The following is a 15,568-nucleotide window of genomic DNA, read 5'->3' on the forward strand; positions in this document are numbered from 1 at the left end:
CTTAACCTTTATAATGAGCTTCATTGATTTTACTTTAAAAATTACTTTAAAATTACTTTAAAAAACAAAAATCTTTACCTGGTGTTGGAATTTGAAGTTCTATTTTATTGCAGTAGTCTGTGACACAGCAGTAAGGCGCAGTAACAACTCCATCCTTTGACGAGAGGGCACAAACAAATGGCCTGTCTCGTGGAATCAGATCAACTTCTGCTATGCACATGCTATTGTGTATGAGTCTGTCTGGAGTCCGTGTTACTGAGGCAAAGCAGAGCCCATCCGTCACACATGTAAAGTTGTCTTTTGTACAGAGATGGCAAAAACACTGTAATGCTGTATTAAAAGGAAAGAGGTTGCAGTAGTCATATTAAGCAATGTTAGAACTATGAAACTGTCAAAAAGTAAGTGGCAGAAACATTTTCCCTGATGCCACTTTTCGAAGCTATGTACTGCATCATAACATAAAATGCAAATATGATGCCTCTTAATAGGCTAACACAATAAGGGAGTGGGAAAGAGGATTATAACAGGAAGCTTGCTTCAACTTTGACTATGTATAGATGAACAATACATACACACACACCCACCAACCACAGATACATTCAGGTCATGGGTGTTGCAAGTCTACTAAAAAATAGAAAGGTGAATTATTTTGAAATTCACTGTAATGTGTACAACAACGTAACACCTGAAGTATTAAGGACCCAATCCTGCTCCTTCTGAAGTCAACATTCAGTTTGTTTCGATGGAAACAAAAGCACATCGTTAGCGTGGAAGATCCACCACACAGTGTTAGCCACATGTCATGCATTAAAGGCACACTGTATTTCCCAACAGTTTATGCGCTCCCCACCCAAGGGGTGAAGTTCTTTAAAGGCCTTATCCAACTCCCATTTAACTCAATGGGATCACTCCTTTTGACTTTAATGGGAGTTAGACTGGGTCCTCGTTGTCAGGCTACAGAAGGAAACTTCCACATCTAGAGTACAGGCACTACAATGGCACAGCTACAGCTATGCTACTGTAGTACCAGTAGTGTAGACAAAAGGCCTTTTCCCACTATGTAATGGTAGATAGTTTGACTGAAGCATGTGTACACACCTGGGGGTTAGGTTGGCATAACTTGGACACTCAGGGCTGTGAAATTTTCAAGAGCCTTCAGAAGGAAGCCTACTATGTTTATGCATGGAAGGGCTACAGAGGAAAAAAGTGCTATTGACCAAAAGACAATCAACTAAAGAAGCTAATTCAATATCAACATCCCACCCCCATCTATTTGTTGAGAGTGTGTGAGAGAGCACAAGTGAGCATGCACACACGCTACAGGTTCAAGTTTGTTCCTCGGATAACATTTCTCTTTTGGTCCTCCCAAGATCTTGCCAAGGAACTCCACCAAATAGAGGTACATGAGGAATTACTATTTCAAAAGTAAAGAAAAGTTTAAGTTCGATGCCATCTGTATAAAGACACAATGAAGGACAAAAGCAAAGGATCTTTGCTTGCAAGCACACCTTTAATGAAACATGCAGTTGTCTTAATTACACCAGTTAGTACAAGTGAAAGCTTAAAACATTCATAGACAAAATCCAAAGGGTAGAAGACACACCAAGTAGTAATGAAGTGCAGGGATAACCAGAGGTGATAAAACAACTAGAAAAAACTTCAGCACTGTGCCTTGAAGTCTCACTTGTCTTCAAATGGTACACTCACAGTACCATTTGTGTAAAATATGAAAAAGAATTAAAGTGTAAATATGAAGTGTAAAATATGAAAAAGAATTAAAATAAGTGCATTAAAAATTACGGGACTGGAGGGATTGTTCATTCAAGAAGATTAGAATAACTAAAGGACCCAATCCTACCCTCTGCCCATGGATCTCATCCCGCCTCCATGGAGGGATGTTGGATGCTTCCATGGCAGTGTTCCCATCTTTCCCTGAACAACAAAGAACTTTTGGTGGTAGGGGAAGATCAAGGGAGAAGTAGATGGAGCAGTGTTCCCTTCTCTCCCTGCCTGCCTCCCCACCAAGCCCTAGAGATTTTAAAGGAATGGTAATACAGAGTGGGCATTACCTTTTCCACCAAACTTCTTCCAACGTAGGGAATCCCACTTTAAAAGGACATGGACAAGGGAGGCCCTATGGTAGGAAAGAGGTGAATTGGAGGATGCCCTGAAATCCATGGGGGTTAGCCCTGCAGCTCAATCTAATGGAAGGCTTACAGTATGGTAAGAATTCTGTTCAGATTGCCTTAGAATTTTCCTCTCCCTTTATCTCTGCTTGTACATTTCACCATAGGATGAGGAGATCTGGCTCTAAATATATACAACTTGGAAAACAAGAAACCGAGAACAAGGTCTAAAAATATAAAAAGGGTGTAAATGCTAAGGAGTTTAAATGATTTGATTTGTTTAGGATAGACCAAGGAGACGCAAGGAACTGTTACTAACCTTTCCATAACTGCGGTTCTTTGAGATGTGTTGCATGCCTCTATTCCTCTGTAGGTATATGTGTGCTTCAGTGCACAGTTGGAGAGTTTTCTCCCCATATAGTGGTATCTATCGGGGCAGCACAAGCACCCTCCACTGCCTCATGCATGCATGCATACATACAATAAAGGGTAGAGCCACTCCTGACCCACCTCAGTTCCTTCCAGAAAGATGCTGATAGAAAGGGGGAAGAAAAGCGAATCATAGAATGGACACGTGAAACACACTTCGAAGAGCAACAGTTACAAAAAGGTTAGTAACAGTTTCTTCTTTTGTGAACGATTGCACATTCTCATTCTACTGTAGGTGACTCACAAGTAATCCAAACTGGAGGTGGGCTTGGAATCTATTAGAACAGGGACTGGAGGAACACTCGTCCAAAACTGGCAAAATCTCTAGACCACAGAGATTGCATACAACGAGGCAAAACATACGACTAATGATCAGGATGCCATTCTGCAAATGTCTAATATGGGAAAGTAATCCAGAAAGGCCACAGAATCTTCTTAGGACCTAGTCAAATGACCCAATGCTCTATCCAGACGCATCATGTTAGCCAACTGATAACATAACCAAATACAACTGGATAGTCAAGATGAGATCCTCTGAGTGAATAATGGACAGCCTTTCATTGTGTGTGCAAAAATGATGAACAGCTGTGTCAAAGACCAAAAGGCTTAATTCCAGTCTAGATTAAAAGAAAGCTTAAAAACATTTAATATGAAACCTCTCCTCACCTTCACTGAGCTTCTTCACAAAGCCTCATTAGTTAATATGAAAACTGGAAGCCTCCTTAGTTAGAAGCCTTGGGTGGAGATGAAGGTAAACTTAGTGTAGAAAACTGTATACAGAGAATCTGACACCAAGCACCCTCAAGTCCCCACTCTTCTGACCGACATGACGGCCACCAAAAACGCCACCTTCACAGAAAAGTGCAATATGGAGCATATCACCAGATGCTCAAAGGGGAATCATCAGCTTGGCTAAGACTAGATTCAAGCTCCATGAGTAGAGACCTATCAAATTCACAGCCATGAAAAACGCATCCCAGACCGTGAAATCTAGTCTCCCCCTATGAAATCTGGTCTTATTGTGTGCTTTTACCCTATACCATACAGGTTTAACAGGGGAGACCAGCATTTCTCAAATTGGGGATCCTGACTCAATTAGGGAATTGCAGGAGGTCACAAGGTTATTTGCGGGGGAGGAGGGGGCATAGTATTTCCACCCTTACTTCTGCGCTGCCTTCAGAGCTGGGCGGCTGGAGAGTAGCTGCTGTTGGCTGGGCACCCAGCTTTGAAGGCAGTGCCCTGCCAGCAGCAGCGCAGAAGGGAGAGTGGTATGGTATAGTATTGCCACCCTTACTTCTGCGCTGCTGCCTTCAGAGCTGGGCAGTTGGAGAGTGGCAGCTGCTGACTGAGGAATAATGGAAGGTAGAGTGATCATTCAGAATTTCAGTTTCTTTAGGAATTTCTTTAACTCACTCAGATCTAAAATAGCCTGAGACCCCCCCTCCCCTTTGTTTTCAGGATCCAGAAGCATCAGTAGTAAAAACCCTTTCCCCTGAGCAACAGAGGGACCTCTTCTATAGCCCCTACAAGAAGTGACTGTATCTCTCGTAACTTGGCATTGTGAAAGATGTCCCTGAAGAGGAACAGAGAAAGAGGCAGGGGGAAATAGAAGGTTGTAACCCACTTCAACGATCTTTAGAACTCCATGCATCCAGTGATATGGGCCCAAGTACAAAGGAAACAGGATAGTGTTTTGGGGGGTGGGGGTGGGGTGGGAAAAGGGGGCAGATAAAAATAATCAAGGAAGGAAAAGATGGTACCTTTCTTAATTTTAACAATTGTACGGTATTATTAAACTGGTACTCTGTCCTTGACTAAACCATCAAAATGCGTGCTTGGAGGATGCAGCCTGCCTCAGTGTACTGGCAGCTGCAGGAGTGAAAGGTGATGGTGGATGTGTTTTGTAACGTGTACTCTTCCCTCCTTGACAGGTCCTGGATTCGAGGTGCAAACTCCAGAAGTGGCTGGATCTGATGTGGATGGAAGGACTTTGCCACCAGAATATAAATTCCCAGGGACTTCAGCATTGCTCTGCATCCTTGAGATATTGCAGATCCTCATCACTCTTTCTGGAAAAGAGAGTGACTGCCTCAAAGGTGAGGTCCTGGATTGTCTGTTGAACCTTTGGGTGAAGACCAGAGGACTGCAACCATGAAGACTGTCGCAGAATAAAAGAAGAGGCCATGCAGCGAGCTGCAAAGTTATAGAATATCAGCGTTGGAAAGGACCTCAGGAGGTCATCTAGTCAAACCCCCTGCTCAAAGGCAGGACCAATCCCCAATTTTTGCCCCAAATCCCTAAATGGCCCCCCTCAAGGATTGAACTCACAACCCTGGGTTTAGCAGGCCAGTGCTCAAACCACTGAGCTATCCCTCCCCCCCTAAAAACTGAGAGGAGAGAAGGCTGAGAAGTCAGTTGCATCTAGATCAGCCTGCAGAGCTGTTCTGGAAATTAACTTGCCCTCCTCCACCATTGCCTGAAATTCTTGTTTTGTCTCATCTAGAAGCTTGTCAAACTTCAAAATTGCATATCACAGGCTAAAACTGGGCAGAGCTTGTTGGTTTGCAATATGAAGCTATTACCCTCCTGTGGAATAAAGCTTCCTTCCAAAGAGTCTAGTTTCTTAGCCTCCTTTTGTTTGTTGGAGTCAATGCAGCTCCCTTTCATTAGCGGCAGATACTACCAGAAAGCACAGAGGGGGATTGTTGGGAGAAAAAGAAGTTTGAACTGCTAAGAGGGGATATAATACCTTCTTTCTGCTCTTTTTGCAGTAGGTGGCAGAGATGATAGAGAGTCTGCCATAAAACCTTAGTAGACTCTAGAATAACCTTGACAGAGCTCTCCTTGATGGAGGCACTAATATTAAAGTGTCCACAAGCCTGTTGGACTTTTCCTGGACTTGCTCTGGACAAGTGTCCAGAGCCAAAGTCATGTGTCACAACAACTTCTGTTGGGCTTTGGGGGTTATTTGGTGGTGGGGAAATAGGCTTTGCCATGACTGCCTCCTCAGAGACGAGGAGGAGGATGCCAACGGCTCTTGGGGATGATCCTATTGCAACACTTTGCAGGATAGTTTGAGAGAAGGGTCCTATCGCTGTGGGTGCCAAGCCCACTACTGAGGGTGAACTGCTTATGGCACTGACATTCTTAACAACCAGCAGAGAAAGTAGGTTGGGAAGGATGTGGGGTGCTCTTGATTGAGAGGGGAACCCCGATAGCTTCCAAAAAGGCCACTGATATGACCCTGGTCCAAATGTGAGCAGACCAAGGGTCTTTGTGGTATGCTCCATGCTGGAACTGAGGCTGAAATCAGGTGGGCAGGCACTGCACACAGGCTGCTGGATGTATCCAGGCTGACACACATGAACACTTCAGAATCCAAAGAATCCACTCCTTCAGACCCTGGATGTGCTATCCTCATCAATACCAGAGAAGCAGGCTCAGATTCTGGAAAAGGGGATACCAGTGAGATCTGTCACTTTCCCCTAGACAGCACCATTTTAATCAGTACGTTAATTGTCAAATCCAGTAGTCCCCCATGGTGCAGAGGTGAAGCTGTGAGTGTTGGTACCTTCAGTGCTGGTGCCAAGCAAGAAATGTGAATTGCAGGGAAAGGCAGTACCAAGAGATATAACCACTCTCTCATAGCCACAAACCCCTCAGGAGCAGAAAACATTGGGAAGTCATTCCGATTTTGTGGGACCAGGACCTTAGGCAACAACAGTGAAGCAACTCCCAAAGTGCCTGGTCTCAACAGGCCTGAACTGGGCTCTGCAGTCAGTGGACTTCCCCATTTTGAGGCTTGTTCTGGGGAGTGCCTCCTTTCTGAGCACAGCTCCAAGTCCTTGGTAGAGCATCCGATCTTCAGGTGACTGCTATTGAGTCGTTAGATGACATGCAGTACCTCTTTGACATGAATGAAATCCATCCGTCCATCCTGAGACAGCCATGGCTGGAAGAGCACTACTGACTGATACAAAGCTGCTCCATACCCAGGCTGAAGGGGGTGGCTCTGATGGAGGAAGGAGCATGATTCCAATAGCCCGTACTTCAGTCTAAGTGCCCTGTTCTTTTTGGATTGGGACTTTAACCTTTTACAGCTAACTGCACCTGTCCGTATTGTGAGGCTCTCCCAAGCATGTAAAGCAGCTGAGGTGCGTGTCACTAACTGGCATTGGCTTGCCACAAGCGTCTGAAGCCTAGAGAATGAGGCATAACTCCAGCACCAACACCAGTATCTGGAGGCAATGTCAAAAACCATTATTTGAAAAAAACAAAACAAAAAAACAACGCTCAGCTAAGCTAAAAACTAACTACTCTACACCAATGGGTACAAACTATAATAACTATAATGAGATAGAGAAGAGACTTGCACAGGCAATAGAAAGGAACCAAGTGGGAGGGTGGGGGTGTTGGAGGCAGCTCCACCCTTTATGCCTGTGTACAGTACGTAAGGCAAGTGATACCCGGTAATGTACCGCTAAGGGAAAAATACTGCTGTCACCCGAAATTGGGCCAGCTAGTAAGCTTAGGGAGGACTAATGACCCACCAGAGTTTGGCAGAAAGCAGCACATTTATTATTCTGATAGCTAAGCTTAAAAGAAGGGGGGAGGAGGGTTCCACACTCTCACTCGCATATTCACACTCCCAGGACAGGCACGACATTGGAGATGTCAGGATCCTTCAAGGTAAGTGTTCCACAGAACAGCAATGGATGGTGTGATGTAAGTAAGTCTTCCCAAGGCATGACGGAATGCAACGCAGCGGACCACTGGCCAGGCAGTCCGAGTGAAGGGCCTTCAAGGGAGGTACAAGCTTATGAGTGCACTCTTGAGGACATGGCCACTTCCCCTTTTAAGGAACTGCTCCTCATGGCCTGCGATTAGAGATGACTTGGTCACATTTGGTTGGTCACACTCCACCTCAGGCAGTGTCCACGCATTGGGTGTGTGATCACTGCCTAATTAGAGTCCCAGACACCTTTTTCTACCTTGGAGCTCCTCTGAAGCAGCCCATTCACCCCACAAGCATTCCAGGAGGGAGGGGAAAAGCCACTTCACAAGTATTCAAAGAGGGAGAGGAGACAAAAGGGGAGGGGGAGAGTGTAACAGACCTTTTGAGCACAGAGATTATACATAGCACAGTCATACAGACACTGCTGCTCCTACTACACTGAGTATGCGAGTGTGACCCCCCCCGCCCCGCTTCTTTTGAGCTTAGCTATTAGAATAATAAATGTGTGGCTTTCTGCCAAACTTTGGTGGGTCATCAGTCCTCCCTAAGCTTACTAGCTGGCCCAATTTCGGGTAACATTAATGGTGGAGAATGCTGGTAGCTTAGTGGAGGATTTGACTCAAGAGTAGGGGTCTCCTGGTGCCCCCGGTAGTCTCTTGGGTGGGTCTGGCTCGAGCCTGCATGAAAAGGTGGTAGGCTAGCAACCCACTGCAGGGAGAAAAGGACGCCACTGTTGTGTAGGGCAAGGGAAAGAATTAGGTGCAAATCCCCTGGTGCCCCCAATAGCTTTTTGAGCAGGTCCGGCTCGAGCCTGTGTAAAAGGTGGTAGGCTAGCAACCCACTGCAGGGAGAAAAGGACGCCGTTACTAAGTATGCCACTGTGAGGCAAGGGAATGAAAAAGGCAAAGCAGCCCGAGCAAGAATAAACCCCCCTCGGGGAGCAGCACCACCGTCCGGGTGCTGGTAGAATGGCTCCAAAAGAAAGGGGCAGAACCCTTGATGCCAGGGGCGGTTCCACCTTGGGAGTACAATTCCTGAACTAGAGCTCATGTTGGATAAATATGTACTTATAAACAGTCCCAATAAGGCGGGACTGGATCATGCAGCTGCCTGGCTGCTGTGGCAAGCAGGCTGGTGACAGCAGGCAGCAAAGAGTCAGCTCACCACTGAAACAGATTCACTCAAGGACCGATGTAATGAGTTGGAGAAAGAAAGGGATGTGCGGAAGGCACAGGCTTTGACTGCTAGCACCCAGGCTTCTTCCCTCTCTGTGGCCGCAGTACAGGCAGCCACAGCAGAGGAGGAGCGGGAGCGGGCAGAAAAAGAGAATGCTGCTCTGAGCCAGGCCACTAGTCTGGATTTTTAGTTCTGCCAGGAATTGAGAACATGAGGGAGAAAAGGAAAGACGGCCACGATGTCTAAAGGAAAGAAGAATGTAGCAAAATTACACTAAGAAAAATTCTTAATTGGAGAAGGAATAAAAGATTATCGAGGGCAATAATTTTTAAGAGGTAAAAGTAGAATAGGGAAGGGAATTAATAAGTTTTATAAATAAAATATGCAAGATGAAAACATGAGGTATGTGCAAATGATGACAGCCAATATGAGCTGCAACAGTGTTTAAGTGGTGAACTCTTTGGGGGAAGTATTGGTCTTTTTTTTTTTTTTTTTTTTTAAATAAAATAGAGCTCCCACAGAAATCAGGGTATTTATAACTTATGAAAAATGACTTACTGAAGGTCATAAAGTGTCTAATTGACAGCCCTAGGTATATCATACACAGAACAACTTTCATAATGTGACCCATTTTATACTCCTTTCTCAGCCAAAACTTCCACAGAAAGAGCATTTCGCCTATAGAATCAGTACAGAATAGAACTAGTTTATTGAGCCACTTATTGTAAATTTTAACAAGTTATAAGAAGTCACTCAGAGGGTTCCAACTAAAGAGGAATAAACATGGTTCTCTTTGCAGTGCCAATGCCCAGAAATGGGTCATCTGACTTCAAAATTAACTACTCACGAGAAAGCATTCACACCAGAGAAAAAACAAGACCTCAGATCACATTTTAACTTGATATCTTACATGTAAAATTATTCTGTTTTCATCTGTATTTTTGTAAACCAGAAGAAAGTTAAACTTTAAAAACAGACACCCTTAGTTCTGTTAAGTTTCTTTGATTGCCTTTATGAAAGAAAGCAATAGCAAGGTGTCTTTAAAAACATTTAAAATTAATTTAAAAATTCAACACACTCATACTCTTCCATCTGCTTCCCCACACTAACACAGGTTTCCCCCCACCATACCCAATAAGCTCTCTAATGGGAGAGATCAGTTTTAGTAACATGAATTTGTATGTTCTGCTATCACATCTTTAAAAAAAAACAATCACCACTTATCTTTACCAGTTTTATTTCAAACAAGAAAATGATAATTCACTTAACCGCTATGTGTGGTTCCTAGATTAGGTCAGCACTGAAAAGAAAAGAGTTGGAAAACAACTTCTTTTACAGGAATATTTCTATTAATGTATGTCAAGACCAAGATGATCTCAACTAAGGCTATGTCTACACTGCACTTTTGTCGTTAATACTTTTGTCCCCAAGAGATGTGAAAAATACCCCCCTGAATGACCAAACTTTTGACAAAAAGCACTGGTGTGGACAGCACTTCAACAGTGGGAGACACTCTCCCGCCGCCGCCCCTCATTCAGGGTGATTTTATTTTGTCGTCAGGAGAGTTCTCTCCAGGTGACAGTGACTACTGCAGCCACACCATTGCAAGGTGCATAATGTAGATATAGTCTAAATGCTGGCCCAAAGTTTGAAAACCAGATTAGTACAAAATAGACACAGGGTTCAATTCTTAAGTTTAGTACTTGTATGGGACTAGAGTGTCATTATGGGGGACCTCCATAAACATTACATCATAGGCAGATTAACTCTGAAAATTGTACCTTCTCTGCAAATGATCAGAAAGCATACATACAAATGTTTTCTATCATCACTATCTTTTCTTGGTCATTCAGCACACATTAATGAAGCCGGTGACTTAGAAAGATCCCATTTTTTATACTACCACTTAATGGCTCAGCTAAAACAGAAGTGCTTAAGTGACTATCAACCTGTATGCCCAGGGAAAGGTTCAGAGCTCAAAGTTGGCTCTCTTTCAGTAAATATTTTCTAGCAGATATATGAATTATTTTCTACATAATACAAACTTGAAACAGGCACAGTTATGAAGATTAAGTTGCTCAAAAGCTGCTGTGTCTGTCCAAGAAAGCCAGAAGCAACAAGGTATTTAACTTCATGCTTTCTTCGTTGCTTCCATGTCACAAAACCTTCATTTTCCTCAAAATAACTTGTCCTCATTGTGCAAGACAACTTTAGGCAGAATGCAAATTACACTGACTATTATTGCTCAAGGTTAAGTTTAAGATGTTACCCATCGTCTGCAGAGAAACCATAAACAATTGGGTAAAACCCAGACTGTAAGGCAGGTCTCAAAGTTACATACCACCGAACACTGATTGCAAAAGAAAAAAAAAGTCTTGAAGCTTTCCAAGTTTCAATTTAAGAAAAAAGTGTTACAAAAGTTACAAAAATGCAAATAATATACTAGAAGTACTGCTTTTTTGCCTAAAAAGTAACTCAGTAAAATAATTAAAAAAATATGCATGTGGATTACACACCCCCACACACACCCCTTTGTGTTCATTATTGTAATTTGCTGGGTTACAGAAAGCAGGTATATGAAGATTATGTAACTAAATATGCAGGTCTATGGATGTTTGTTTTAACATGTAGACTCCTCATTTATTTTTTTTTATTTTTATTTTTTGAGGATACAGACTAACACGGCTACCACTGAAACCTATTATCAATGAGATATTTACTAAATCCGACCACCAAACATATCACTTTTGCTATTTGGAGAATTCAAGGTACAATTTTGCTATTGTCTTTAGTTCCCCAAAATCATAAAACAGTTTCTGCAATATCCTTCACAACACATATGTTGTTCTGACATCAGATCTACAGCAGGAGTCTGCTGGGGGAGAGAGAGAGTGCCCAAAGAGCCAGGTAAACATTTTAGTATGCTGTACTTATTTATAAAATGTGTATTTTGTACCCTGTGGGTACAAAATTAAGGTGCTTAAGTACAAAGCACAGATTTGCAACTTAAACAGCATTAACCTAACCAATCACCCAAGCCAGATCTGATCACATATCTGGTATGCATGAGCACATAATACCAGCGTATTGCAAGCCGATGTCTAACTGAGCTAGAACAAGCCTTACTTCAGGAGACTCAAGAAAAAAAGAAGTGTTTTTACCTTACCTAGCTGGACCATTCAACATGTAGTTCCACATTTGTAAATCACACTGAAATAGTTACATTGTGACAATAAGCCTGCAGCATAATGGATTTTCCGCGTTTCGGTTACAAAGGCGGGACACTTCTGACTAGAGGCGGAAGTTCTCAAGAAAAAGACATGTTATCCAACTAGCCCCAGTCTCTAGATCAGGGTCAAAGGGTCTGCTCCAGCACCCAAACCCCACAGCACTAGTAGGGAACGAGGGCGAATGTTGCCCGCGCCAGGGAAGTTGCCAGCGCGGTCACAGCCGAGCCGGTTCCTACCTGCGGAAAAAGAAAGCCGGGTCCGGCACCCCCGGGCTCGCCAGACCCCATCGGCCGGGAGTGCGGACGCTGGGGGCAGCCAGCTCCTCTGCGCGGCGGCGGGCCAGGGTGACGTGAAGCGCAGAGCGAGCTCGCGGCGCTGCCCCGGGGCGCAGCCAGCGCGTTACGAGGCTGCGGGTGCAGCAGCCGGAAGGGGGCGGCCGCCGGCGCGCGCTGGGTGCCCTCTTCACCCTGCTCCCGGACAGCGGAGGGAGGAGCCGCTGCGCTCCCCTCTCCGCGCCCCGCCCCCCGCGATCGGCCCGGCCCGGCCCGGCAGTTCCTCATCAGCATCACGGGCTCCTCGCGTCTGCTCTGCGCGGACGCGGAGCCGCCGGGCTCGGCCAACAAAGGCAGGCGGGCTGCGGGCTCCGCCCGACCGGCCCCTGCGCCATGTTGTTGAAAGGAGCCGGCGGGGACCCGCGGAGCCGCCGCCCAGCCCCGTTACTCACCCGCCGCCCCCGGGAGCAGCAGCGCCGCGGCCGCCAGCGAGAGGAAGGCCCAGGGCCGCGGCGGGGCCGTTAGCTCCATGGCGCCGCCCGCTCGCGCCGAGGTTCAGCCCCAGGTCGTCTCCGCCGCCGCTTCTCAGACTCGCTCGCCCTTGCGGCCACTATATAATGTAACTGACACACAGGCGCCTCCTGATTGGCCGCCCCGCCTCCCAGCCCCGCCTCCCATGCAGCTGCAGACATTCCGAACAACAACAAGAGTCTGGAGAATACAACCGGCTCGGCGCGAGGCCAAGTGGGAGGGGCGGGGGGGCGCGAGGCAGGGTGAGTGACAGAAGGGAGCGTCTCCCTCCCGCGGGCCAGGCGCGCGGACAAGGGTCCAGCCCGCCTGTCCCGCCGCTGTGGGCCCGGCCGTAGGGCACGCGCGGGGGCTGGGGCGCCTCGTTCTCGGGCGGAGTGTGGACGCGATAGACCCGCGGACCGAGGCAGGGGGCGAAGGCGGGGAGCTCGCTCCGCTTTCAGCGTGAGGCAAAGGAGCCAGAGCCGGGGCTGGTACTGGGCAGTCGAGCGGGGCCGCCGGAGCTAAGTAAGGAGGCGACAGAGATGGAGCAGGGCGGGAGGCTGCCCGGGGAACACGCTGAACAGTGCGGGGCGGGAGATTGTGCACACCCAGCAGATAAAGCTCTCAGCCGTGCTCAAGCACTCTCTAGATAGGACAGCACCCAGGGACGTTTGGTTTCCCCTAACGCGGGAAGAACTGGCATCATAGCAAATCCGATCTACAGAAAGCAAGGAAACTCCTGAATAAGTCCTTGCAGCCATACATATCTCAAAAAGAAAAGGAGTACTTGTGGCACCTTGGAGACTAACCAATTTATTGGAGCATAAGCTTTCGTGAGCTACAGCTCACTTCATCGGATGCTGTAGCTCACTAAAGCTTATGCTCAAATAAATTGGTTAGTCTCTAAGGTGCCACAAGTACTCCTTTTCTTTTTGCAAATACAGAGTAACACGGCTGTTACTCTGAAACCATACATATCTCAGTGAGCATTCTTTTGTAAATCTTAAAGTAGGGGAGCACCAGATAAGGTTACAATTAGGACACACCAAATGCACTTCCACCATTCAACAACAAACAGTGACCAGCTCTCAGGCACTTTTAAATTTATCTTGAAAATACTGCAACATCAAAGAGCTTATCTCCACTACAACCTAAAACTGAGTATTGCCACTGCCTAGGCTATGTCTACACTACAGCCTATGTCAGCATAATGTGTGTGAATAAACCACCCCCTTGAGGAACCTAAGTCACACCGACATAAGTGCTCGTGTGCACAGGGCCATGTTAGCAGAAGAGCCCCTCTTGCAGACATAGCTTCTTTGGTGATTTTTTTATGTTGACGGGAGAGCTCTCTCCTGCTGGCACAGAGCATCACCACCAGATGCAGTACAGCTGCGACACTGCAGTGCTGTATGTATAGACATGGCCTAAAGTTTCGTTCATGCACACACAAAACCCCATAATTTGAGTCAGTGTTCCCTCTAATTTTTCCATGTGCGGAATGAATTTTACTATGTACACCAATACGGAGGTGATGTGTGACACATCACCTTCATATTGGTGCACATAACAAATTTCATGTGGTGGGATGGGGCTGAGGGGGTCGGAGTGTGGGAGCTGGGGCCGAGGGTTAGGGTGCAGGGGAGTAAGGGCTCCGATTGGAGGTGCAGGCTCTGGGGTGGGGCTGGAGATGAAGGGTTTGTGGTGCAGTGGGGCTCCCCAGGGCTACAGTGGGGAGAGAGGACTTCCCCCAGCTCTCTCTCCCTGCAGCAGCACCTGGGCCGCGGCAGGTCCAGGGCCTGCAGAGAGGCATCTCTCCCCACTGCAGCCCTGAGTGCCTGCACAATGCTTAATAGGCATCTGTGTGGCCACAAAGCTTAGAGGGAACTTAGATTTGAGTGTAGTGCTGCTTTTAACTCAAGTTGGCTGACCATCTGTGGTATACGCTGACTCTCCAGTGAGGGCAACATGTCAGCTGCTAATACAGTATGGGTGCAGGCTCTAGCACCACTCCGATGCTGCTAGTCCTCCATTTCCTTCTCCAAACTCCACCCCTGCCTCCAGTTCACCCAGAAAGGACAGACAAGTTCTCCCACAAATCACTGGGGAAGAATTCATACATCCACCTAATTTACTGCAACATAAAGAACTGTGGTATATGCTCCATATACAAGTGAACAGTGCCACCAGCAAGGACACAGCAGCTCAAGTATTATTTCAGTATCGCTGTTTTTGCTCATGCTAGACCAGGGGTTCTCAAACTTCATTGTACCATGACCCGCTTCTGACAACAAGAGTTACTACACGACCCCGGGGGCAGAGGGGAACCAAAGCTTGAGCCTGCCCAACTCCCACAGCCCCAGGCGGGAGGGCCAAAGCCAAAGCCTGAGCCTACCACCCCAGGCAGGGGGACTAAAACCAAAGCCCAAGGCCTTCAGCCCCAGGTAGGAACCTGTAACCTGAGCCCTGCCACCCAGGGCTAAAGCTCTTGGGCTTTGGCCCCAGGCGGTGGGGCTTAGGCTTGAGCTTTGGCTCTGGGTGGTGGGCTCGGGCTTCGGCCCCAGCCCCAGCAAGTCTAATGCCAGCCCTGGTGGACCCCATTAAAAAGGGGTCGTGACCCACTTTGGGGTCCCAACCCACAGTTTGAGAACCACTGCACTAGACTAACTCCAGGTAACTCTGCAGCAGATATACCCTAAATGAACTAGATCACTGGTTTTCAAACTTTTTTCCTGGGGACCCAGTTGAAGAAAATTGTTGATGCTTGCGACCCAACAGAGCTGGGGATGAGGGGTTTGGGGTATGGGAGGGGCTCAGGGCTGGGGCAGAGGGTGGGGGTGAGGGCTGCAGTGTGGGACCAGAAATGAAGGGTTCAGGGTGTGGGAGAGGGCTCTGGGCTGGGGCAGGGGTTGGGATGCAGGAGGGGGTCAGGGCTCTGGACTGGGGGTGCAGGCTCTGTGGTGGGGCCAGGGATGAGGGATTTGGTGCAGGAAGGGGTTCCGGGTTTGGTGGGGGGGACTCATGGCTGGGGCTTGGGATTGGGGCACGGGGTTGGGGTGCAAACTTACCTCCAGCAGCTCCCGCTCAGCA

The 15,568-nt window shown here is 47.0% G+C and overlaps 1 protein-coding gene across 4 annotated transcripts in view; it reads right to left on the reverse strand.

Annotated features, from left to right (window-relative positions):
- The window catches only part of TGFBR1 (transforming growth factor beta receptor 1), an 83,530-nt gene that overhangs the window by 58,639 nt on the left and 9,323 nt on the right, over nucleotides 1–15,568 (reverse strand). Inside the window, exons 1-2 of one of the 4 annotated variants that reach the window (XM_037889853.2) lie at nucleotides 12,421–12,685; nucleotides 79–330 (exon numbers count right to left, since the gene is read on the reverse strand). In XM_037889853.2, coding sequence (XP_037745781.1) covers nucleotides 79–330; nucleotides 12,421–12,499 — 331 coding nt within the window. In that variant the 5' untranslated portion in view covers nucleotides 12,500–12,685. The other 3 variants (XM_043540350.1, XM_037889855.2, XM_043540349.1) reach the window with 3 other exon arrangements.

Source organism: Chelonia mydas, chromosome 2, assembly GCF_015237465.2.
Source record: "Chelonia mydas isolate rCheMyd1 chromosome 2, rCheMyd1.pri.v2, whole genome shotgun sequence".
Taxonomy (NCBI): domain Eukaryota; kingdom Metazoa; phylum Chordata; order Testudines; family Cheloniidae; genus Chelonia; species Chelonia mydas.